Raw genomic sequence first — 27,174 nt, forward strand, 5'->3', positions numbered from 1 at the left:
TTTACACCGCGATACCTTTACAACGCTGGCATTACAACGCAAGTCATTACAATGCCTTGCGCAGGAGGGCGCTGGACTTAGGAATAGTATGATTTACTATTCCAACTCCAGCCTACGTTACAGTAGGGAAGGTGTTGGAATAGTAAATCATACTATTCCTTAGTTTTGAGCGCCATCCAGCGCAAATCATTGTAATGACTTGCATTGTAATACTTGCGTTGTAAAGGTATTGCGGTGTAAACACCGCGATGTTCCCGCCTACAGTGGTCACAAGATAAATTTAGGAGTATTAGACCCAGATTTGGTATTCAATGAGAAAAACACCTTTACAAGAATTTTCAGGTGGGCTACAGTGATTAACCCATGCCAGCCCTCCATGTGTTTAGCATACAAGAGGACGACTTGGAAACAACCCTCGAAGATTTCAAGGGAGTGTTCAGTGAGCAACTGGGATGCCTAAAGAATTTCAACATGATATCATTTTGAAAACCAACACACGCCCTGTCAAACAACACATCAGAAACATACCCCTTTCAGCTGTGCGGAGGTCAAAGCCAATCTGAAAGGTTGGTGTAGCAGTGAAATAATCGAACCAATCAATGTGTCTGAATGGCTATAACCTGTGGTCATTGCGAAGAAGAAGAACAGATCGATTCACCTATGCATCGACCTTCGCAAGCTTAACCGCCATGTGGTAAAGGATTGTCAGCCCTTACCCCTAAAAAATAAGATGGTGATGAGAGTGGATCAGGCAAAAATGTATACAACAGTAGACTTCAGCACAGCATGCTATAAAATACAACTGGATCAGGGGGTAAAGGAATTATACAGCATTCATCTCACCTGAAGGAACATATCAGTTTTGCAGGTTACCTTTCGGGCTGTGTTTGGCATCTGCTGTATTCCAGCACATAATGAATCAACTGTTCTGTGGCATGCAATGTGTGAGGTCATTCCAAGATGTCGTAATGATTTATAGCAAGACGAATGAATGAATGATACAGCTTATAAAGCGCACAAATACCCAGAGGTGTCTTGGCGCTATGCACAGCAAAAAGAAGCAAACTGTAACTATTTAATATCAGCAAGGATCATTGATTAAATAACCAAGTTTTGAGGCTATTCCTGAAAACCCAGAGTGAAGGTGCTGTTTGCAGTTCCAGTGGTAAACGGTTCCAATGAAGAGCCGTAATTCTGAAGAAACTTCTCCCCCCCCCCCCCCCCAAGTGGTACGTTTGAAGGAAGTAACCCTCAAAAGACTGGCTGAACATGAGCACAACGTTCTACTTGGAATGTACAGAACACAATTGTTTTTAAGCTAGCTGGGATTTTTTCGTGGAGTGATTTCTAGGCTAAACAGAGAGCCTTGAAGGTAATGCGATGGCAAACAGGGAGCCAATGCAGTTGTCTGATTGATGCCCTGACTCACTGAAATGTAGGAATTCTTAGGAGAAATTGTGCAGCTGCATTTTGAATAGTCTGCAATTTCTTAAGTGAACCTTTTGGTAGGCTGATATAAAGACTATTACAATATTCCAGTCACGATAGAACTAAGGTGATAGCCACCACTTTCAACTGATCGGCAGGAAGAAATTTTAATTTTTTTTTACAATTCTGAGCCAGTGAAAGGAAGAGGAAGTAATCAAGTTGACTTGTTCTTTGTATTTTAGCTCTCTATCAAATAGAACCCCCAGGTTTTTTACTTTGTAAGTTGGCGTAGGAGCCGTACCTAAATAAGTAGGTCACCAGATAGAATACCAGATGGCCAGATTATTGCCGAACTGAATAAACTCTTGTTTTTGAGGAGTTGAGCTTCAGGCAACTATTGGTCATCCGTCTACTCACTGCACTCATACAGTTGTTAACCGTGTTGCCGAAATAGCTTTCACTTTTTGACAGTGAGACTATTATTTGTGTGTCATCGGCGTAAGACACTAAGGACAGGCCAAAGGATTTAATCAGGGCGGCAAGCGGTGTAACATAAAGATTAAACAAAGTGGAGGACAAAAAATGTGAGAGGTTGGCCTGGTATATGCTGTCCACTAGTTATAGTGGGCACCTTGTACAAGTCCAAACAACCCTTATTGATGAGTAGGTTTAAGACAACCTTTATTGAAAGCTATCCTAGTGGTAGCTATGGAGAGCAGTCTTCAGGCTAAGTCTCGAAGGAATGTAAAGCAGCTTGGTTTGCCGGATTATAACCTCCTGAATGACCAAATGAAAGGAGAACCACACAAGGTATATATAAATTATATGTATTTATTTCTAAACACTCTCTACTAACCTCTTTATGAGATTAGAGAACAAGTTATACAATATCACAGTACTAGAACGACAGTAAATAGCGCAATACACAGTGGGCCCCAGGGGGAGACCAAACCATATATTAAGAAAGTGCTATAAGAACCACGACTTGACTAGATACAGTGCCTAGAGCACGTAGAATCGCTGGGACCCCAAGGAACCTCCCATGGTAGTGACAAGGGACCCACGGTGGACGTGTGCAGTGTGAGAACACAGCCGCGAGCTCCATACAATTCTATGGGGAAAGACGCGGTTGGAATTTTCAAGATTAAGGACACTTAGGAGAAAACCCCTTTAGACTTAGGGGGTTCTAGGGCCAGCACCCACAGGAGCATGGGATTCTCCAGTATTGGGGTGTCTTTCATAGATTCACATGCTTGAATATTCCCCGTCGTCGGAGTGGGAGTCCCACGGTAAATAATATAGCAATATATACAGTCATAATATATATATATATATATATATATATATATATATATATATATATACATAAGTAATCATATAAAAACAGAGATATAAGTAGGTGATAAACATCAAGAATGTCCCTATATGAAATCTCCATAGAGATACATGGAAAGAGGAAAAAGACATTCACAGTCTATCTCTGTCATTATGTTAGTCCAAACTACGGCCAATCAGGCGCCAGCTCCTCTCTAGAACCTTCTCCTCAGAGCTCCTCACCTCAGATTTTCTACCGCACGTCGTGTGACAGGGAGTCTCCCTGAGCTCTGCTCAGTTTTTTCTCTTCAGCATGTCTTCAAGTAAGAAGTCTTTGTTTAGACCTTGTTCCTCTTGTGGAAAGCTAAGTTTGTTCTCAGAAGATCCACACAGTAAGTGTATTTACTGTCTTTACCCTGACCACGAAGTGGGTAAATGTAAATTCTGTAGAACTTTTTCTACAAAAACTCTGAAAGACAGGGAAGGCCGTCTCTTGTTGTGGCTCCAGAGACTGAAGGATAAGGATGAAGTAGTTTCTGAGGTAGAAAGCTTTACTTCTGGCCGTTCCCACACAGCCTCAAAACGCAGTAGTGTACAAGACCTACCTTCTCCTTTCCTTAAGAAGAAGAAAATGTCTCTGTCTATGACATCTGCCACGTCTTCTTCCATGGCTACTGCGTTGTCGCCCACGAGACATAGTTCTCAGGCTGCTGAGGCTTCGACTTCCCAGTTTTCTGGCAAAAAACTGGCTTCTTCGTCGACGAGCCTTCCGACGACGAAATCCGCAGTTTCCTGCTCGTCGACTACGACGTCAGCATCAAGATCGTCGACGCCGGTCCCGTCGACGTTATCGTCGTCGACGATGATCATCAGTACTATAAAGACTGTGTCATCTGTATTGCCGATTGCATCGTCGTCGACGAAGAAGGAAAAGATCTCGTCGACGTTACCATTGTCGTCGTCTAAGATTGCAAAATCTGCCTCGTCGGCGATTACGTCGTCGATTGATTCGTCGACGAGTGCTCCGTCGACGAAGAAAAAGAAGAACTCGTCGTCGTTCCCGTCGACGTCCATCCCGTCGACGGCGACTCCGTCGACGACGATCCTGTCGACGACGATCCCGTCGACGATGATTCCGTTGACGGTGGTTCCGTCGACGGTGGTTCCGTTGGGGGTTCCGTCTACGAAGATGTCGTCAGTGGCCTCTATACCTCAGATCCCGTCGACGGCAGTCTCATCGGTGAAAATAAAGATTAAAAGAACGCAGAGGTCAATAAATACACAAATTTCCTCCGCGTCTTCAGCGACTACTTCGTCTTTTGCTGCTGCTCCCTTGTTGCCATTGCCACCAAGTAGTCGACATGAGGTCATACCTTTGGATGATTCCCACCTTCCTTCACCTTTGTTTGCAACTGATTCGGATCATGATTCAGAAGAAGGTTTACCTGAATCGTTTGGAACGGCACACAGTCCGTCGGATTTTTAATAATAAAATGCCAGGATGAAAGTAGTGAGGATGAGGAAAGGTTTTACCAGGAGGAAATTCCTACGGAAGGACAAACTGCGACGTTACCATTGTCGCTTATTACAAATCTTCAACTCATGTTGGACGATTATAATCGGCGTTTTCCTCTAGTCACCACAAGAGTCTGTAGTTCCGGCTACTCCAGTGGTACCAACATCTATATCGAAACCAGTGCCAGTTGTAATACCTTCAGTACCGCTGAGACAATCATCAGCTCTGACATTACCTCATCAAGAAACTGAAGAGGAAGTTCCTCAGGACAGGGAAGATGGTGAGATCCTGGATGATGGGGGCGATGGTGATGAGGATGATGACGATATGGCAGAGTGGGATGACTACCATGCCCAGACATCATCTCCCTCTCCGGTGGTACCTGGTAACTCACCACCTGTTGACATTGCAAGTTTTCACCAGTTGATGGATAGGGCAGCCCAACGGTTCAAATTAACAACAGAACATAAAGAGGAGGATTGTTTCCTGTACGATTTTAAAAATCAGCCTTTCAAGCAAACACATACAATCCCTATTATCGAATTCATTTGGGAGGAAGGCAAAAAGATAATGAAGACACCAAATAGCCTTCTGGCACAAGTGCCTAGACTGGAGAAAAAGTATAAGTCACCATTAGGTGCTCCAGCGTGCCTCACTGGTCAATCAAAACCAGATTCTGTAATCACGCAGGCAGCGCAACGTCGGGCTAGAAACCCTAAATCTACGATCACTGCACCACCTGATCGTGATGGACGTCGCTTGGAGGCCATAGGGCGAAAATTGTCATCGATGGCTTCCACCATTGTAAGAGCGGCTAATGCCTTAGCCATCTTAAGTCGTTACGACCGTCAAGTATGGGCGGATATATCAGCTCTAGTTGAAAAACTGCCTGAGACGTCTAGGAGTGAAGCTGTGAAGCTACTCCAAGAGGGAGAGAGTACTTCTGCAGAGATAATTGACTGTGCAGTGGACATCGCATGTACGGGTTTCCGTCAACTCGCTGGAGCGGCGGTATTGCGCAGACAGGGTTGGTTGCGCTCAACATCCTTTCGCCAGGAGGTGCAGGCAATGATATTAGATATGGCATATGACGGAGAAGCTTTATTTGGAGATCATGTGGATGAAGCTCTCCAGTCGATAAAAAAGGATACAGAGACTGCTCGATCTCTGGGTACATTACAATTTAAAAAACAGCCCTTTCGGGGTGCACGCGGACGCGGCACCTCCTCTAATTTTCGGAGAGGAAGCAATCAGTATCGACCATACAACCAGGGTTCCAACCGTTATTCCTATAGTCAACAGCAATCCTCTCAACAGCAGTCTTCCAAGACTTGCAGAGGTAAATCCTCGTACAGAGGTTCCACTTCTAAAAGACAATGACTTGTGTCAGTCCCAGAAAATTGGAGGTCGAATCTCACTGTGCTGTTCTCAATGGTCCTCCATAACAAAGGACCGTTGGGTTCTGGACATTGTAGAAAGAGGTCACACCTTAGAGTTCATCGAATTCCCTCCACCCACGCCACCTACCGGACCACCACCGGCTCATATCAAGGAACATTTTCATCAAGTTCAACTTCTACTGCGCAAGGGAGCCATAGAGGTAGTACCAACATCTCAAAGAGGAAAAGGATTTTATTCCCGATTCTTCCTTATCACCAAAAAGAACGGGGAATGGAGGCCCATACTAGATCTGAGGGCTCTCAACAAGTATCTAATATCTAAAGAAACAATCCTTTCGTATGTTAACGCTTGTCGAGATCTTGCGATTACTCTCACAGGGAGATTTCATGGCAACAATCGACCTCCAAGGTGCATATTTTCATATCCCCATACTACATCGGCATCGGAAATTTCTACGCTTTCGAGTGGGTCGAAAGGACTTCCAGTTCAAGGTATTACCATTCGGTCTACGTTCAGCCCCTCGAGTGTTTACAAAGGTGCTCGCTCCTGTGGTAGCGTTCCTACGTCTCCAGGGTGTTCAGATCTTCCCATATCTGGACGACTGTCTCCTAAAATCACAATCGGAAGATCAACTTCTACAGGACACACGTCTTTGCCAAGAGGGGTTTCGCTCCTTAGGGCGCTCTATAAACCCTTCAAAGTCCCATCTGCAACCTTCTCATCGCAAGGATTTTCTGGGTGCAACATTGGATACAGTGTCAGCAAGAGCATTTCTCTCCCAAGACCGTCTACAAAGGATTCTTTGACTGGTAATCCTTATCAGATCAAAAAGATCCGTTTCTGTAAGATTATTGAAGTCATTTCTGGGGATGGCGTCATCGTGCATTGCCTTGATCCCTCATTGCAGATTAAGGACACGCCCCATCCAAGAAGAACTAGACATTCAATGGCGTCAGATTACGGGTTCATTCAACGACGTTATAAACGTCACAGATCGGATGAAGTCGGCACTCAAATGGTGGACACAACCATTGAATCTAACAGAAGGGATTTCATTTCTGTCGGCAGTCCCAGACATGACCATAACAACAGACGCCTCTCTAGAAGGATGGGGTGCTCATCTGGAGGATTTGTCAGTAAAGGGGAAGTGGACGATGTGTCAAAAAACCTGGCACATCAACAGGTTGGAACTCATGTCTATATTTCTAGCTCTCAAATCGTTTCTACCTTTAATCCAAGGAGAAACAGTTCTAATACAGACAGACAACACAACCTGTATGCACTATATAAACAAACAGGGCGGAACAAAATCTCCGAAACTGTCTCGACTAGCTCAGTCGATCTGGGATTGGTCTCTCGACCATCGCATCACGATTGCAGCAGTTCATCTGCCGGGGGTATCCAATATCCTGGCGGATTCCCTGAGCAGGTCCTCCTCATCGACCCACGAATGGGAGTTACATCAACCAACTCTAGAAATTATATTTCAACGATGGGGTCGCCCACAGCTGGATCTCTTTGCCACACCAGAGAACCGGAAATGCCGAGATTATGCAAGCTGGCATCCCCACCAAGGATCACGGGGCAATGCCCTTTTGATGAACTGGTACAATCTGTTTGCCTACGCTTTTCCCCCAATCCCTCTCGTACCTCGGGTCCTGTGGAAGATGCGGAGGCAGCCCTGCCATCTAATTCTCATAGCCCCCCGTTGGCCTCGGCAGGCATGGTTCTCGGAACTACTCCTATTGTCCCAATGCGAACCAATCCTTCTACATCCTCGAGCAGATCTACTCACAATGAGCAAGGGGAAAATTTGTCATACGAATCCCTCATCACTGAGCTTATCAGCTTGGAACCTGAGCACTGTGAATTTGCCCATCTAGATATTCCACAGGACTGTAGAGACATCTTGGTTTAGGCGAGGGCTCCTTCTACGATAAAAACGTACAAGTTAAAATGGAGAAGATTCTGCCATTGGTGTGCATCTAATGGGGTTCATCCATTTCACTCTACACCAGAACAATTGCTACCGTTCTTCTTGCAATTAGCTAACTCCGGACTTTCTCATGCAACCTTGAGGGTTTTTCTTGCGGCAATTTCCCGTTTCCGTCAGGATGGTTCAACTTCCCTTTGTTCTTCAAGGATAATCCATCAATTCTTCAAAGGGTTGTTTCGCAAATTTCCACCTGTTAGACGCCCTCCTCCGTTGTGGCATCTTAACATCGTGTTGGCACAACTAATGAGACCACCGTTCGAACCTATACACAAGGTCGATTTAAAGTATCTGACATGGAAGGTGGCTCTTCTTCTAGCGCTAACGTCTTCACGTCGCTTCAGTGACATTCATGCATTAACAATAAATCCTCCTTTCCTACAGTTCAAACCAGATTCTGTAGTATTGCGCACTTATCCAACATTCTTGCCTAAGGTGCCTTCAGACTTTCATATTAACGAGCCAGGGGGAACAGCCATTACAACGCGGTTATTACCACGCTGTGCAGTTACATCGCATGCGTTACAACGCATGCGATGTTACAACGCTTTGCCATTAGAACGCAAGTCTGTACATAGACTTGCGCTAGATGGCGTGCTAACATTACAAATAGTGTAGTTTACTATCCCAACACCTTCCCTACTGTTAAGTGGACTGGAGTTGGAATAGTAAATTACACTTTTTTAATGTCAGCACGCCATATAGCGCAAGTCGATGTAAAGACTTGCTTTCTAATGGCATAGCGTTGTAACATCGCATGCGTTGTAACGCATGCGATGTAACTGCACGCGTGGTAAAAACCCGCGTTGTAATATCATACATCCACGAGCCAGTGATCTTAAAGACTTTCTTTGCTAATCCTCAAACTCCTGCGGAGCAAAGATTACATTCCTTGGATGTGAAACGATGTTTAAAGTTCTACATCAACAGAACAGCTTCTTTTCGAAAGTCTGATCAACTCTTCATAGCTTATGGGCGCTGTCACAAGGGACGTCCAGTTACAAAACCGACTATTGCACGTTGGGTTTCAGCAGCCATCGTCTTCTGCCATCAAAAGGCAAACAAGCCTTTGCAGTCACCAGTGAGAGCTCACTCCACTAGAGCAATGTCATCCTCAACCGCCTTATTTGCTGGAGTGCCTTTACATCAGATCTGCAGAGCAGCTACGTGGTCGAGCAGACAGTAGTTTACAAGACACTACTGCTTGGCAACTTTAAACGAGGAGGATGCTGCAGTTGGGCAGGCAGTGCTTCGCAATCTTTTTAAACAAGGTGAGCCTCTTCCTTCCCTCCTCCATATTGTTTCCATTTACCGTTGAAATAATGGTTCATTTACACTTATATAGATATTCAGTAATATCATATATATAAGGATATTGATTGTCATTACAATTTGTAGTGCTGTTATGATTATGGAAACAATGATAATTGTTACTGCTAGCTATTCTATATTCAAGCATGTGAATCTATGAAAGACACCCCAATACTGGAGAAGAACAATTTTTACTTACCTGTAAACAGGTGGTTCTCCAGTATTGGTGTCTTTCATAGATTCACATGCGACCCTCCCTCCTCCCTTCAGAGGCTCTCTTCTCCTCATACACTCTAAAGTCACTTTGGTGCTACGAAAATCTGAGGTGAGGAGCTCTGAGGAGAAGGTTCTAGAGAGGAGCTGGCGCCTGATTGGCCGTAGTTTGGACTAACATAATGACAGAGATAGACTGCGAATGTCTTTTTTCTCTTTCCATGTATCTCTATGGAGATTTCATATAGGGACATTCTTGATGTTTATCACCTACTTATATCTCTGTTTTTATATGATTACTTATGTATATATATATATATATATATTATGACTGTATATATTGCTATATTATTTACCGTGGGACTCCCACTCCGACGACGGGGAATATTCAAGCATGTGAATCTATGAAAGACACCAATACTGGAGAACCACCTGTTTACAGGAAAGTAACAATTGTTCGTACTCATGTTGCCTCACTCAGGGAAGCCGTGTGCATAGGTGTCAAATGGTGTCGGGAATCGTTGTAGATTTCAATGGCGATGTGCTGCAAAGTGCTGCTGCCGGGAAGAGGAAAAGTGTCCGGTGTGATCCAAGCCTGGATTGGAGATGTGAAGAACCTGAAAGCAGAAGGGACAGAGTCTGGGTTACTTGCCAGTGACCAGGGGCACAATAGATGAATGCCCACCGATGTCAGGTGCTTCAGGAGTGAAGAGGTGAAGCTTGACACGGGGACCAGGAGATGTCGATGATTACCAAAGTCCAGAGGTGAGCTGTCTTACGAAGGATGTCAAGTGCTGGGGGGGGGGGTCAGTGTCCAGATTGAACAACAACAATCCTTGGTAACTGCAACCCACGCGGTCAGAGCAATGGTGCTTCGGTGAGGTCCAGCAAGGTCCAGGGGACTCCTCAAGTGATGGAGAGTCAGGGCACGTCTGGTGAAACCAGGTAAACCCAATTAAACTTAGTGTTGCCTTCACAGGGACCCACCAGTTGAAAGACCAGGGATTGAGAAGGGACCTCGACAGGAATCACACAATACCAGCCCATGGGACACTCGGTGAGTGTAGGCCAGCAATCTTCAGTGGAAACACTGCTCGGGGCATGGACTACACATAGTCCAAAGCACAGCCTCAGGGATCACCAAAAAGCATATGCTGCTGCAAATGTGCACAGTGTCCAGGGGTTCCGGTTCCTCGGTCCCCACGAGGGCTACGGGTCTCAGGTTTGCTGAGAGCTCAGGTCGTCCTTGGGGAAGCTTGGGAATCCACCTCCTGTGTTGCAAAATCTTCAGAGTCCTTCAGGAGCTGCATTGATGCAAACTGGTCTGGGAGGTGGTTACACCTCGCTGTGACAGGAAACCTATTGTCCAGCCTCCCTTGCCGGAGTTTCATCCAGCAGCAGGAGGGCAGCCTCGTGCCTGTGGCTGGCAGCATCCATTTTGTGATGCCACGGTTTTGTAAAGCTGGTACCGGTTATACCGGTGGGGCCATGTTTCTCCCTCTAGTAGAGTGGAACATACCTCCCACACCATTTACTGGTGTGGAGGTATGATTCCAAGGTGTTTGACACCAAACACGACATGTTTCCATGCAGCCGTTTTAAAGTTAGCATTTACCGCAGGTTATAATGCACTTAAAAGTATATGGTTGGCTGCATCACAAACAACCCCGGAATAAAGGTTCCGAAGGCGGCAGAGGGGCTCTGCTCATGCAGTTGCACCCTCTCACATAAAACCCAGCATCCTGCCTTCAGGATTGTTAAGGCCTGCCATAGGGGTGACTGATAAGTTTATTTGTGCAGTGATATGTAGAGATATAGGGAACCTATATCTCAGAAAGGGGTGCATACACCACCTTACACAGGCTGCTGTAGCAGACCTGTAGTGTCAGTTTAAATGGCTTCCCAGGGGTGGCATAATACATGTTGCAGCCCCTGGTTGGCCTCTGGGGTACCTATGCCCTGGGTGCATAGTATATCATATACTAGGGACTCATAAGGGTACCCCAGAATCCAATCTGGAGTGTACCTATGGTACATGTAATCAATTTACAGTAGAAAGCAGATAGACTGGGGTCCTGATTAGGAGGGCCTCAGTCTGGCTAAGTCGAAAAACAGTAAAACATCAGCAAAAAGTGGGGCTAACTATAAGAAGCAGATCCTACTCTCCTACAAAGAAGACCCCTGAGGAACCCCACAAGACCAGCAATATGGATCTGAATCGAAAGTACCACGTGAGACCACTTGTTGGCGCCCTGAAAGAAAAGATTTAAGTAACCCTAGTGCTGAGTCACCAATTCCTGAATCCTGCAGATGGTCAACCAGTAACTTATGGTTGACCATATCAAAAGCCGCTGAGAGATCCAGCAGGATCGAAGGAAGAACACACATCAATGCTGAGGAAGGTCCTTAAAAGTATTCAGGACAGTTGACTCACATTGCAAAAGTACAAATGCAAATTTTTCAAAAGAACTGTTGAGTATTTAGGCCATCTCATCAATGAATACGGAGTTTGACCAAAACTGTTGTTGATATCTGCGATTTCTATGTTACTTAACCCAACGAATAAAGAAGAACATGCATCATTTTTTGGGTATGTGTGAATTCCACTCCAAATTCATACAACATTTCACCGTTAAAATGAAACCGCTCAGGAAGATGACAAAAAAAGAAGCAGAGTTTGTATGGGATGACAAATGCAAGCTAAGTATAAAAGACATAAAGAAAGAACTCAACCAAGCACCTTCCCTGCAGTCATTCAGTGAAAAATTGCAAAGCATAGTGACTACAGACGCCAGTCAAATCAGACTGGGGGCGGTACTCAGTCAAGGAGCAGAAAAAGGGCAAAAGGTAATCGTTTCTCATTACGCAAGCTAAGAGGACCAGAGACTAACGGGCACACGCATCAAAGCTTTTTGTGATCGCAAACGGTGCGATTCGCAAAAATGGTCCATTTGCGATAGCAAAAATAGCTTTTGCGATGCTTGAAACAACTTGCCACTCGCAATGTAAGAAATCGCGAATTTTTGCGATTTCTTAAATTGCGATTGCATTTAAGGAATCGCAAATTGTGATTCCATAAATGCAATGCAAGATGCCTTTAAAAATAGCGATTTCGTCATTTGGGCCCGCTATTTACCGTGGAATCATACCACATGGTAAATAGCGACAACTTTGAAAAATGCACTAAAGTGCATTTTTCAAAGTTGTAGGTCACACACACACACATGTCCTTGGGACATGTGTGTGCGCAACATATGTGCACGGATCAATTTCAGGGGTACAACAGGGTGTCCTTTTGACACCCTTGCACCCTTGAAATTGCATGCACAATTTGCGAGTACCTATTGGTACTAGCAAATTGCGCTTGCAATTTCCCATTCATTCCTATGGGCCTGTAAATAAATAATAAATAAATAAATAATAAATAATAATGCAAATAAGGAATGTGTAGGAATCGCTATTATTATAGCGATTCCTACATGCATAGGATTTTGCGAGTCCTTAATTGCGAACCCTTAATATTCGCAATTAAGGACTCGCAAAATCCTAGCTTGATGCATGTGCCATTAAGTATTCTGTAATTGAGCGCAAATTATTGGCTTGTGTTTAGGCAATTACATTTAAAGTTTTCTTTGGGGTGAAAAGTTCATTATCCCCACTGATCACAAACCATTAGTCTTCTAGAAGGTAAGGGTTAAAGTCAACCCTCCCTGAAGATCTCGAAGCTGGTATGTTTGCAGGAATATAAGATCAGGGTGGAGCACATTTCTGGAAAAGTAAATGTATCCGCGGACTACTTGTCACAAGCGCCCTGTAATAGTGAATCGGATTGTGATGAGAGTGCGGATGATGACCTGCTGGTAGCATGTTTGCGTGACTGTGATTAAACTAATGGTACCATTACCAAATCAGAGTGGTTGGTGGCTGTTAAGAGTGACAATATGTTTGCAGAAATAAAAAAGCATGTAGTCAAAGGGTGGCCTCGTGAAAGAGTTTTAGACAAGGCATTGAGACCCTATTGGAAAATAAAAGACAACATCAGTGTTATGGAAGATGTGATTCTCTGTGGTGAAACCATGATTGCACTGGCATCGTTGAGAGGAAGGTTAATAACCGTAGCCCACGAAGGCCATTTGGGGATGACAGATACTAAACAAAGGTTAAGGGAGAGATAGTGGTGGCCCTCCATGGATCATGTTGTTGATGAATATGTCAGTCATTGTACAGTCTGTACTAAAGCAGACAAAACCATGATCACTCACTGATGCCCCATGACCTTTGTGAAACTGCCTGAAGGTCCTCGGATAAAAGTTGACATCGACTTCATTGGACCAATGAAAACGTACTTACCCTTAGAGATGCGTTATGCTATGGTTATAATAGATTATTACAGCAAGTAGGTAGAAGTAAGATTTGTAGCACAACCTACCACGTCTAAGTAGTATGCTTCTTGAAGGAATTAATATGCAGAGAGGGTTTCCCTCATCAGTTAGACACTGATAATGGAGTGCAGTTTGTGTCCACGGAACTGGTTACCTTCATGGAAAAGAATGGCATAGAACATAGAAGGCCTTCCTTATGCCACCCATGAGGCAATGGCCAGGTCGAACGAGCCAATCGCCTAATTAAGGAAACCATCCAAGTGGTTGTAAGGTTTCACATTCCCATTGAGGCAGCTCTAGGACTAGATTTTGGTCATATCATACTACTCCACACAACACCACAGGTGTAACCCCCTTTGAGCTGATCAGGGGTAGTGTAGCTGTCACAAAATTGCAGCTGTACTGGTCTTTGGCTTGGAAGAATTGGGAAGAGGAGAACAGGAGGGATAAGGGGATCAAGATGAGAAGTCTGGTGGACAAACTCCAGAAGCGCATGCACAGCAATTTTGATGCTAGGAATGTGATGAGAAGATGTCTATGAGAGCAGGTGACATGCTGAGAGTGAAGTATTAAAGGAAAATATCAAACCCGAGCAGAAACAGTGAACTAAGACATGTGGTCAAGACCAAGGCTCCCTTTCCCACCTTATGTGTGTGTGCGCCTGGCGAACACTGCGTGTTGTGTTTTGGAATGTTGAGGGCACAGCAGGCAGCGATGGAACATCAATGGCACTGTGAGAGAGCACTTACTGAATAAAGTCACAAACTAATCTATCTCCTTCCTCCTCATTACCACACACTTCATGCTTTTGTATTGAGGAATGAAAACAGAACCTAGACTCTGCTGGCTAGGAGATGCACCCAACTTGTACCTCATCCATTATCAAGAGTGGCTACTGACTTCTCAAAACAAGCTTTGGGTTAATGACTGTTTATGGCCGCTGAATTCTAGTCCCAGTGGCTAGTCTTTTTTATCTTTTGGTTTGGAGGAAATACCTTTCTCTTGTGTAAACTATGCAGAGTTTTGGGTGTGGGACCAGAAACCAAAGTACATACTGAATACAATCTACAGAGGTCACCAGGAGTGTCTTCACAAAACAGCAGTTCTCCATGTGACCTTCATCAACCTGTGGATGTGACAAATAGCATGTACAAAATTCTGAGGCTTCTGCCTGTACACCAAAGGTGTCTGTTGGATGGGAAATATACATTGGCTTCCTACCAGCACAGTTTCTGTATGCCACATAACCTCAACTCCCCTCTTACTTTATGTTCTGTTCTGATTGTTAGCTAGCGCCCTGGTTCACATTCTGACCTTGCCAGGAATCAATCATCACAGCTAATACACAAAAAAATTGATCAGCTGATATCAGCTGCTATGCCTGCCTCTTCCCAACTTGTCAAAAGCCTCCCCTGATCAGGAGTCTTTTCGAAATATGATGGCAGCTCACTTTCCATTTGGCCCAGGTTTCCCGCCAGTGACTCAACAGATGGATAAACAATGGCTCAACCTTGCCAGTATTTGTACTTTGTCTAGATTTCACAAGCAAACTCTGTGCATCCGCTGATAGAAACAACTGCCAGCAACAGAATCCTTGTGGATACTGAACATTTTCAAGCTGTATAACTCCAGAAAACCCCTGATTGCTGTACCCTGAGCAATGGAGAGCAGCACTACATGGCATGAAGTGGAGCAAGTGTCTGACCAGCAGGATCCAGGAGGTTCCAGGAGCTAGGCCCAGCAGACACCGTACCAGTATCCCAGGCTTCTGGATAGTGCTTCAGAACCTTTGAAACTTTGTTTCTAGCTCTTATCATTCCAGATGAGTTAAGACTAGAAGTCATGGTTGGATCCTATTCACATATCTTAGTTCCAATCCCAAGTGGTGGAGCCTGTGGGTCCAAGGGTGTCCCATCATCCAAAACACTCAACCATGAGCAGCCGGTATCAAGATAAGGGCCTGTGAATTTTGGCATACTATAGCTCCCTGTCCTTGCTAGTGCCACACTAGCACCTACTCCTCTCTTGGAAAGTGACTCCAGTTAACTCCTCAACTAGTCTCAGCCTTGAACTGTACCCCCATCTACCGGATCACTTGCATTTCGATTAATTTGGCACAGAAGCATTGTGTGAAATATGCTGGCAACCCTAACTAAACCTTTCTAACGTTGGTGTGATCCTATTCTAATCTGGGTGGTGGGTTTTTGGGTTTGCAGAATGGGGCTAGTTTGCAGGAAAGTAAGCCATGTGTGCTCAAACATACTAAGTTACTCAGACTTATCTCGATGTCCAACTAGAAATTGTGGCTGAAGGAAAATGTTATAACAGCAAAGTTGACACACTGGCACTGCTACATCCCATAGGGCACCTCTGCACCACTGACTGGCTGGAGTAAACAACCATTGTTGTAAACAAAGAACTGACAAAGTTTGCTCAGGTCAACAAATTCATCTCACATTCCCATTCCCATTTAAAACTGGTCGTAGCTACTGTATAATTTACCTGTCCTACCTTTTCCTATAAATAAACAAACACCCTCAATTTTTAAACATATAGCTCCGACTGGACATTGATTTTAATTAGTGTTATTAATTGTTTCATACAGTATTTGTGTTCCATATGCTCCAACATCTCAGGGAGTAAGCCTTACTTCCCAGGGCAGTAAAGTGCTTTAACAGGAGTGCCTGTACTTCCTCACTGAAGTTCAATAGTACCTGAGGCCATAAACACCAGTGGTAAATGATAGTACTCACCAAGGATACTGCCCAGTAACTACTCATGGTCCCAAGACCCGTAGAACGGTTCATCAAACACTACCTGCATGTTACTTCCCCATTGGCTCTTGTTGATAACACTTGCATCAGAACATTTGGCTCCATGTGTTTACCTTTATCTTTGTACAGCGTTGCTTGTGATGCCATCAGTGTTCCAGTCATGTTTCTTTAGAGATCACAAAATTCATAATCTTCCTCTAGTTCCATGTCTGTGATTGGTTTAACATTCTATCTGCTCCTGTATGAGTGTCTGTCTCTGTTTTTGTACTGCATATCACTCTTGGTATAAACTTCTGTCACTGCGTGTCTTGAGCTCTGTGTTTGTATAAATCATGAGCCATAAGGGATTATTTGGAGTTTTGCGGATGAAGGACATCTTCGAAGCAATAGTGGATGTTCGATCTACCCTATTTAGAGTGTTTAGCCAAATATACAGTCAAAATAAATAGAGGGGCTGTGATCCTCCATTCTTTGCAGCTCTCCAGCAACTGCCAAGCTCTGAAAAAACACCTTAATCTGCCTTAATCACTGTCTTGTTTACTTGTCATTGTCTCTAATATTACATCTATCTGTACTTAACACTGAACCTGTATTAATCTGTCTCTATCTCACTAAGGGATGAATGAGCCTGTTATTGGCAGCAAAAGAGATATTTTAGTTGCTTACACAGAAATTATGTGTTTGTTGCCTTTGGTAGACCAGTGATCCTGGACCCGGCAGACCCAACCTTCATTGTTGGGCAAGGGACCCGCTGGGATCTGGTGGCTGCGGAGGCTGCAGAGTGTCTGCGGTCAGCGTGCTGTAAGAACGGCCTGGGACCAATCCAGCCTTGGAATGTGCCCGTAAGTCTCCTCCAATCCTTTTCCCTGATATCTCACATTGGGTGGAAAGCCAGTGTCCTTCAAGAAGAGAAATGATGAGACATTTTGTGACTGCACAGTATCGCACAGATGGTTCTTCTATACATTCCCTTAAATATGTTACTCGAAGACGCTGCCCTCTATTGAGAGTGGTTCCTAACTAGGCTCCAAAGCCCGTACTCCTAAATGACCAATTGTAAGGCAACACTTACAAGCATCCCTTCATATTTTGTTATTTATTCTCATTATGTTCTCTTAAGCCTGAATGGCAGGTGTAAGAGCTCTTTAGAATATCAGTGGTGCAGGACGAAATATAGCCCATAAAAAGCAAGCAGAATACAGTCTCACAAAAAAGTAAACATGTTCATTACAGTTCAGGATGAATAAAGTTTTTAGTAGTACACGCAACACCATTGCAGTGACCATAGAGAGACAATGATGCTTCACATGTTTGTCTCTCTCTCACAAACACTTTATTTGATTGTATGTTTTCTTAACTTTAATGTGGTGATATTTTAGTAAGTAATATTCAAGATGCAATATTAATTTCAAATGATATTCTGACCGCTTCACCGCCCTTGGTACATGCCAGCCACCACTGCTCGGAGTGCTATTGAAATATGCAAGCACTGTTCACTATACCTGGGGGCATTTAATAGATGAGAGCTGCTCATTGTGCCAGGAATCCGCTGTAGGTGTTAGACTATCTCCCAGGATCCCACAGTAAGTGCAGGATACTGATCACCTCAAGGTTATTGGTCTCAGGTGTCACAAGCAGAACATTTCATCAGACTGGATGCTTTCCTGATACCAGCTTGCACATTAGCCTAGTATTTAATGTGCCCTTTGCCAATACAGATCCCACATTGCCCCAAGACCGGAAGGTAAAGCACACATCACCATCCCCATTTTCACAGTGTAGACAGTGCAAATTCCATTAGAGGTTCCACATTATCCTATATAGGGAAGATGGTAGCCTTTGGCTTATTGCTTCGTATTCACACACAGAAACATTCCGTGCTCTTTGCACATTCATCGAATGGCCTGTATTTAACCACAAACTGTCTTCTCCATTATCATATTCACCCTTGTACCAAAATCAACATGATCACATGCATCTCAAACCTTCAAGGCATGGCCTGCAGAGAGAGAGATAAGAGAAAGAGAGAGAGAGAGAGAGCGAGAGAGAGAGAGAGAGAGAGGGAGACTGAACTTTGTGGTCAGCTGCTCCAGACTCCAGCACTCACTGTTAACAGGCGGCCACTAGAAGCAGAGTAAGGTAGCATCTGCGCATGTGTAGCAGACACAGCCAGTCTCTGCGGCTTCTGCCCACCAGCTTACAATAGGGTGAGAGCAGGGACATGTCAGCAGGAAATCTTGCACTGGTGATGCTAATGAGAGCCACCCCTGACGGGAGACAGTGGCCCAAACCTTCTACCCTACGCCCAGTCTCTACCCCTGCCCCTACTCCCAGGTGTTGTCCGATACCTAGCTGGCTGGACTGCCCATGGATCCAATTATTTAAAATTAGAAAGGTCGGTCCTCAACTTGCAATGAAAAGTGCCAAAATATTGACACACACTTGATTAGCAAACTGACTAGTGTAGCCGATAAGTTGTTGGTCAGCATAACTCTTCCTCCTCCACCGGTCATAACTTTGAACGTTTACACCAGGAACACTGTTCAGTCTCCAGAGACACTTTCCTATCTCACTCTGTTGTTACCAAACAAGATAATTTCTGCTAAACTCAGAGCCCAAAACAGACATTACAGTAGTATTTCAAACTAATCATGGAAAATTGCATACTTTTCTCTCCCAGATGAACACACGTAGTGCTTAAACACATACAAAAAGTACCGCAAACGAAAAACCTCTGATAGCACAGACTCTTTGCTGCTCATCCTTCAGATTTTCCTTTGAGCTGCTCTTGGAATGACCTTGAGTCTTATATGAGCCTTCCTCTGATGCCAACAAACACCCAAAGAACACTCTTCCTGCATCTGTGCATCAGGCCCTTTGTGTGAATACGTACTATGTGCAAATATACTACAGCATTTTATACTTTCTGGTCATTTTGAGCCAAGTAGCAACAGGACATCTGACAGATGTCAACATATACCCCCTCCCTCCACCATCTACTTCACCTGGACCAGTGCCTAATTTGGAAAAATAGAAAAAACACAAGTGTAGGTGCCAAAATGTTTTCTTAAGATGTTGCAGCCTACTTTTAGCAATGATGCCTACCTCTGCCAGCACTTGTACTGCCCACTTGCACCACTAACACCCCTCAAAGCAGGGTTAGGAGTGAGCTCACATTCCTCAAGAGGGATTCATGGTTTCTCCTCGCTAATATTTTGAAAACATGTTTTAAAATAGGAAAAAGGGCTTCTTTTGGGTAGTATTGAATAAATACACTGCACCTTCTGCACTAATAACAGCGAAGCCACTAGTTCTCCGTGTGAGGAAATCTGTTGCCAGGCATGTACCCGATCTAAGTGTATGGAACTTTGGCACTGTTGTTGTCTATACCATATCTGCTCACACTGATTCAGGGAAGCATGCATTATCCAAAAAAAGAACTTGAATGTAAGGAATTCCTTGGCATTATACAAAACATGACCTGACTACTTCATTTTAAAATTCCCAGTAAGAATCGTTACATGACCAGATGCAACTACACAGAGATAGTTCCAGCGGCGTAGGAAGGGGGTGCGGTGGGTGAGGGCTGCATCAGGTGTCATCACTGAGGGGGGTGAAAAAATTGCAACTGTAAGTATCTTATTTTTCCTTCTTTTAATAATTTGAATATGGGTGGGGGGGGGGGGGTGCCTAGATTTTTTCCGTACCAGGTACCACCGGACCTTGCTAGGCCACTGGATAGTTCCTGCTGCTGACAGCTTTGGTGCACTTCAGTCACCTTAGCCATCCTGATCCATTTATACCAGCTTTTAGATTACATTCCTACAAACCATTGACTAAATAAGTAGATCAGGGTGCAAAGGTCAAAGGAGACTGGTAGGAACTGTCAGCATCAGCACTGTCTCTGCGAACTCTCATATTTATGCAGTGCTCCTGTCTTTGTGTTTATTAAATATAGCGCTGCATGAGCCATATCCCCCTCAAGGTGCACACTATCAGTTCTGGACCTTTTTAGAACATGAATGTTGCAAAAATCACAGTCACTCTCTTTTGACTTTTTTACTCAGCCTGGTACTTCCTGGACCAGAAACAAGCATTCTGGAACCGGTTTCGGGTTAAAACCCCTCATCAGCCAGCCTAGCTTGAATCCAGTGGCGAGTGAGCACGGGACCCACGTCTGGGCATCCCCTTCCCACTTAGGGCTTCAAAAGCAAAAGGAACAATTGATGGACAGAATGCTGAACAATGCAAACATTCACCCCAGTCACAAAGATCTGGGTTTAATCCATCGTTCTTTTGCTCACCACTCCACCCCAGTTTGAGCCAAGCCATATGCAAATCAGTCTTGGCTTGATTCTATGCCACCGGAGTCAAGCTAGCCTGGCCGATGAGGGGTGATGCCACAAAACCGGTCCCAGGATGCCTGTTTCCGCTCCAGGGAGGACCTGGCCTGGCAGTTCAGGGGGGACTGTTCCCATGGGGAACAGGGTCAAGGCTGATTTGCATGTGGCTGGTTTCAAACTGGAATGACATGGGGAGCAAAAACCCGATGGATTTAGGCCCAGATCTCTGTACTAAGGTGAATGTTTGACATTGTTCAACATTTTGTACATCAATTGTTCTTTTTGCATTTGTCGCCCAGAGTGGGCAGGTATGCCCAGACTTGGGTCCCATGCACTCAATGCCACGAACGTCAAGCAGGCCTGGCTGATGAGGGGTGAAAACCCGAAAGCGGTGCCAGGATGCTTGTCCGGTCCACGAAGGACCTGGACTGGCAGTTAGAGCTGGACTGTTCCCATGGGGAACAGGGTCAAGACTGATTTGCATATGGCCGGGTTCAAACTGGAATGGCATGGGGAGCAAACAAACAATGGATTTAGGCCCGGATCTCTGCACTGGGGTGAATGTTTGACATTGTCCAACATTCTGTCCATCAATTGTTCTTTTTGCATTTGAAACAGGTACAGCATGAGCTACAGCTTTGCAAGCCTATCTCACAAAACACATGCATCATGGGCAACAGTGTATGGCTTGGTGTGCATGTTTAGCTTGTGGCACCATGTGGCTTCAAGTGAGATAACTTCAGCCAGTCGTGGCTTTCTGTCCATTGGAACTTTCCTGGTTGTGATTTTTAAATGCTTGCGTGTAATGGTAAAAAAAAATGACAAGTCCAAGAATGGTGCAAATTTATGTTGGATAAAAAGCTAGAACTACTAATATAGGACATAGGCAGGTTTCTTCAGCCATGCAACAACTCTGAACAATGCCAGGCAGCAATATTTAAATGAGGTAAGTTAACAGTGAACCCTTGCAATTATGCTGAGAGTGGCATCAAATGTATTTCAATTATGATTTTTAACACACATTTTTGAAGCCTCTCACATATCTTTAGGGCTGACCAAGAGCGTTTTTAAAGATAATTTCTTTGTATTTTTTTGGAAATCAATGGGAGCCAGGTATGCAAACAAAGAAAGTTGTTCAGCCCAGTCAGGATTATTTAACCATAAGATATAAAATACATACAGTTACCAAATGGCCTTGTTTTCTAGAAAAGAGGCCAGCATTTGTCCCAGGGGGGGGGGGAATTTAATTCTGCTTGTAGAGTTGGCGGAATTTTGCAAAAGCTGAGTTGGGGAGCACAAGCGAGATTTGTAGTACCCTTGCCACATTTCCAGTCGCTAGTAGGACTTCCGGCAAGATTTTCTAACACGAGTAGTCCCAAAGCCTCACAGGCGTGATCAGAGGGCTGCTTCCCGAGCGGCAGCAAAATGGGTAGGTTTTATGAGTCCATAGCATCATTAGGCAGCTAGTGCCAAAGATGAGCTCCTAGAATCTGCAGGTGCCGGTCAACCATTGTGCTACTGTTAAATCGTAGACTCACCCGGATCTTTGAGTGCCTCCATCTGAACGCTCTCACACTCATGAGGCAACAACGTAACCAATGCAGATCTTTGGAATAGGAGCTGAGTGAGCTTAACGAGGCGAACCCACCACCATTCTAGTCGCTTAGGTCTGCAGTCTTGCTATAATGATTTTGGAGTCTCCCAAAAAGAGTGAGTTGCCATAATCTATGCAAAGATGCCACAGCCTACTAGGAATTTGTAAATAGAAACTGCATTTTTGTCCATTGATTTCTTTGCTCATGCAGTAAGAAGAGTCAAACAAGATATAGAGACTCTTGACTTTGTGGGCCATAACAATACCAGCATCACCAACCAACATTTGTTTGTTTGAAGCTTTTAATTTTGACAGCAGGTGCTGTGAACCGACCACTTACAGCTTGTTTTTTGCTTGTTTAATGCCGCCCTAGTTGAGACCATTAATACTTCGAGGTGTGTGTTTTTAATACCCAGGATCTCCATGAATGGAAGTAAGGAAGAAATGTGCAATATCCCCCAGTCGATGGGGGAAACTCCGAGAGCATGTGGGACATGGTTTTAAATATCTCAAAATCAAACCCAATGCTAGCCAGTCCAAAAAGTGACCTTGCGGGAGAAAGTACTTTCAGTGAAAATTCTCCACCCACCCAGAGATGAAGTTTCCGTATGGCAGGTAGATCGCTCAGTCCAGCAACGGCGAACTGAAGCCCCCAATGCTCTAAACGAGGCCTACATTGGCACCACTCACAGTCATGCCTCTTTATCTTATCTACATGTAATGACACTGTTGCAAGTTGTTGCATGTAAGGCTGTGTTAGTATGTCTTGTACTTGTACATCACTTTCACTAGGATGCCTTGCAAATTAGGTGCTCCACAAATTTTTTGATGATAAATTATTTAATGATTAGGTCTGATGATGTTATGAGGAACACTCCAAGAAGATCTATGAAGGATTATCCATCAGTCCATACATCAGCCCTTTCAATGCATGACTTCCAAATCAGTACACACATTGTTTTCATAGAGGACACTCTTAATGATGGATTCTCAATGACTCTTCACAGAACCTTCCTTAACGAGGCTCACACTGACTTTTCATTTAGGAATCTCTATTGCGCTGCCATTTAATATTCTTTTATGGATTATGTATATTCTATTATAGATTATGGTTGTGATGAACTCTTTTATTTGTTATGTTTATGTAGAAAACTGTTTTGAATGCACATTCTTCTTGGGGTGAACTACAAGATTTATTTTATTTTAATGCCTTTCTGTTGCTAAATGGCATTTTTGTGTCTCCCCTTCCTCTTGCAGCCTGAAACATCAATAGAGTCCGGATCACTCCTGAACATGTCAGAGATAAACCTCTTTGTGAGAAACATAGATGGCAGAACCTACACTTTCCAGATCCAGACAAATATTACCGTTGGCCATCTGAAGAAGAAAATTGAGGAGCGACTTAAGGTCCCAGCATCCCAGCAGCGCTTGACGTACAGTGACCGTGAGCTGGAGGATCACAACTCCTTGAAGTATTACAATATCCAGAATGATTCTACCATCTTCTTGTTACTGAGACTCAGGGGAGGCAAATGTGATATGGTCCGACAGCAGAGAGGTGGGATGACCCTCAGATTATGAATATAACTAGAAAAGAGAGCCTGCCTGTGACAAATAGCTCTATGCCAGTCTCTATAAAAGTATGCATCGAATTCTTTTATTACATCTTAGGTCTGACAACACTATCCACCTGTAATACGATATTAAATTCACTACTAGAAATATTTATTACAATCAAGTAAAAGGTTTTCAGTTCTTGTGCGCATTAGGCCTGAATTAGGTCTTTCTGTAGTATATCTAAAAATCTAAAAAGAATATGATTCAATAAATCGAAGCCAATAATGAGGAAGTAAAACGAAAATGGGAGGGAAACAAGAAAGAAAAGAAAAATAGGCAAAAGAACAACTGTTGATTCTTTATGGGGCAAGTGAAATCAGTGTAACTAGGGATGAGAGAGAGTACAGAGGTGGGACCTTGAGCAGAAACTGTAGGGAGGCACTTGCTCAAAGGTGACTTCCATTTCCTGGTGTGACTTCAGAATTCCTGCTGCCAGAAAATAGTGTGAAAAGCAACGCTCTGCAACAACTTCTACATACACATTAAATTGAATACAGCCGTTTAGATACCCTTTTGCTGAACTTTCTTTGACAATTCACAGTCGTTAGCTTATGAATATATATATATTTATGATCCTCTGTTTATGCACTGCTCTCCTGGAATTAAGAACAAGAGGGAAGGGATTTATCTGCTCATTGCTATGAATTATTTTATTCTGCCAAATCCGGTGTGTTTGAAGATAAAATTTTTTAAATTTTACACAAACTTGCATATTGGGGTGTTTATTTCCTGAGTAGAGTTTCTACTTCATCCTACAAGTATCACCGTTTCTCCAAGCACGCAGAAATTCCAGGCTGAGGTCGTGGTTTCAGAAGTCTTTTTATTCGATCGTCTTAGACATGCCCTTATGCCAACACGTGTTTCATCTAGTGCTGTTTCAATCACAGCAGACTTCTTCAGGGCAAAGCATTCAGTCAGCTGAGACCAAGCAGTGCTAGATTCCAATGTATCAAATGCAAACGTGATGGTAAGTATTCTAACGTCATTTATTTCTTATCTGAAATCCGGAAAAATAAGGAGATTGTTGGTCGCACTAGTCCATGGATATCGTCCAGACAGATTGGTCAGCACAGTACGCGAGACCGGCGTGGTCATTCTACAAGTAGTGAAATGGATGAGGGGCACATGAACAGCCTCTCCCTGCATTTGCAGGGTCCTGAGTCACAGTGGTTGCTATACCTGGGGGGTTGTCCAAACCAGTTCCCGCCCCCTGTGGTCCCTCTGGTGGTGTGTCTGTTTCTCAGCTGGCTGGGACCACAATCATTCAAATTCCTTACATTGGAACGCTCCACCCTACTTTCCCTTTCTGAGCCCAAGATTATTAATTAATACTGCATTCATTGCAAAGGTGGACCTGTGCAATAATGTAGTAGAAATATTCCACCCCATCGACAATTGTATAAACTATGCCACCAGAGCACTGTTCCGTCTCCCCAGCTAATGCCCTTTGTCACTTTTAAGGAAAAAAACACAAACAGAACTTTCTGTCCTTTCATCCTTCACTCTAAGGAGAGTTGATGAAATACATATGTCAATACATGCTCTATGTGTGAAGCCGTTTGGGCCACTGCGGCAAACACTGGGCAACCACATTAGATGTCATAAGCTGAGTCCAGCAGAATTACTCTGAAGAGCTCTCCAATTTCTCAGACATATCGGGGTTCTAGAGTCCCTCGCAAAGTAATGGGTCCCAGGTTTTGTTAAATTGTCACCTTATTCTGGCCAAGTTGTGAGTAATCCTTTCCACGTTCAAGATGTAACAGGATAAATGGTGTCTCATGCATATTGAGGTGTGTCACGTTTGCTCAAAATAACCTGTTTGGCTGCCAATAACAAAGAATACCAGAGACCATGTGCTCCTGCCAGCTCAACCCCCCAACTTAGTTCTAGTGTACAGCGCAAACGCACCACCGCTGGGACCACTAAGACTGATTCCAACAATCTCCTCGATGAGATCTAACACGCATTACTAAAAATTCTGTATAAATGCACAAACCCAGATTGTGTGAGGTTGGGCTCCTTTCGCCACACCCCCTCCAGCAAACCTCATGCCTTGTCCTGTCAATAGTATGTACATGTAAGTGCAGCAAGTGCCACCTTAGCATGAGTTTAAGGCTACCTTTGAAAAACTGAACATGTGTAGTTCCCAAAGCAAGTGGTGGAGAACTAACTCCCATTGTTCCTCAGTAAAATCTATACTCAACTCCTCCCACACTGTCTGTAAGCACAATCTCTGTGCAGGAATCACAGCTAGCAGAATCTGCGTATAAGGGAGATTAAGTGTTTTATCATATAAAATCTTTTGTAGCAGATTTCCAAAACCAATGAGGTCCCTATTGGTGTTGCGCTTCACCTTGAGAAGAACAGTCCAATGTTTTACATGAGTGGAGCAAAACCTCACAGGCCAAAGGACCACTTTTCAAGATTGAGTGATTTGAATGTACCCTTCAAAAAGATAATATCCATCTTCAGACACCTACCCTCCCTCTAGTGATGATAGAGAGGTCTTTCACAGCTTATCGGTAAACCAGGATATCCAAACAAGGAGGTAAACAGGGATGGGGAGATACTAAATCCTCTTTTTGGCTGCACTTCAAGGAAGAACCTAGATACAATACTCTGTCATTATTTTGTATCCACAGTCCCTCCCAGAGTGGGCGACTTGCCAAAGTGTAGTCAATAAAGCATCATTGATGTTCAGTCTTTGCCTTGGGCTAGTCTAAAAGACACACATTTGTACACTATCAAATCAGGGATCACAAGGTCCCATCTTTATGGAGATGGACTCTGTGTGATAGGAATATACTGAGGTGTTTACCCTTGTCTATGAATTTAGAGTATATGCAGTAATTATGATTGTAAAAGCTGGCTTATGAGTTGTGCAGGACGTGAGGCTTGCGTAGCTAATAGGTCCACAATTATCTCCTCACTGGGAACCAAGCACCCCTTTGTAGCCCTTGACTCTCTCAGGGTGGAGAAGCAGAGCAGTCCACAGTCTACTCCAGGAAGGTGGTGTGGGCTAGTAATCACCACTCACTGGCATGCAGCATTAATACTCAATATATGATTCTCCATCATGTGCTTTTTGTCTGGAAAAGGAAAAGTATATTTATTGCACACACATTACTAAATACTATGCAGCCATTAACAAATATATAAATATGGTAGGTGGAAATACCTTTGACGTTCTAAAACCACGTGTTAACCCTAATGGGGCCTGCCCTCTACAAATCACAGTAACCCCCCACCTATACCATATAGCACATTACAATATAAAAGGGTGTCACT

At 43.9% G+C, this 27,174-nt stretch overlaps 1 protein-coding gene across 2 annotated transcripts in view; it reads left to right on the forward strand.

The window, feature by feature from the left end:
- The window catches only part of LOC146784008 (2'-5'-oligoadenylate synthase 1-like), an 84,315-nt gene extending 59,724 nt beyond the window's left edge, over positions 1-24,591 (forward strand). For both annotated transcript variants that reach the window (XM_085636035.1, XM_085636036.1), the window contains exons 5-6: positions 17,030-17,174; positions 23,527-24,591. In XM_085636035.1, the coding sequence (XP_085492161.1) occupies positions 17,030-17,174; positions 23,527-23,850 (469 nt within the window). In that variant the 3' untranslated portion in view covers positions 23,851-24,591. The remainder of the gene's footprint in view (positions 1-17,029; positions 17,175-23,526) is intronic.
- Positions 24,592-27,174: the final 2,583 nt, after the last annotated feature.

The sequence above is a fragment of the Triturus cristatus genome, chromosome 11, assembly GCF_964204655.1.
Source record: "Triturus cristatus chromosome 11, aTriCri1.1, whole genome shotgun sequence".
NCBI classification, from domain to species: domain Eukaryota; kingdom Metazoa; phylum Chordata; class Amphibia; order Caudata; family Salamandridae; genus Triturus; species Triturus cristatus.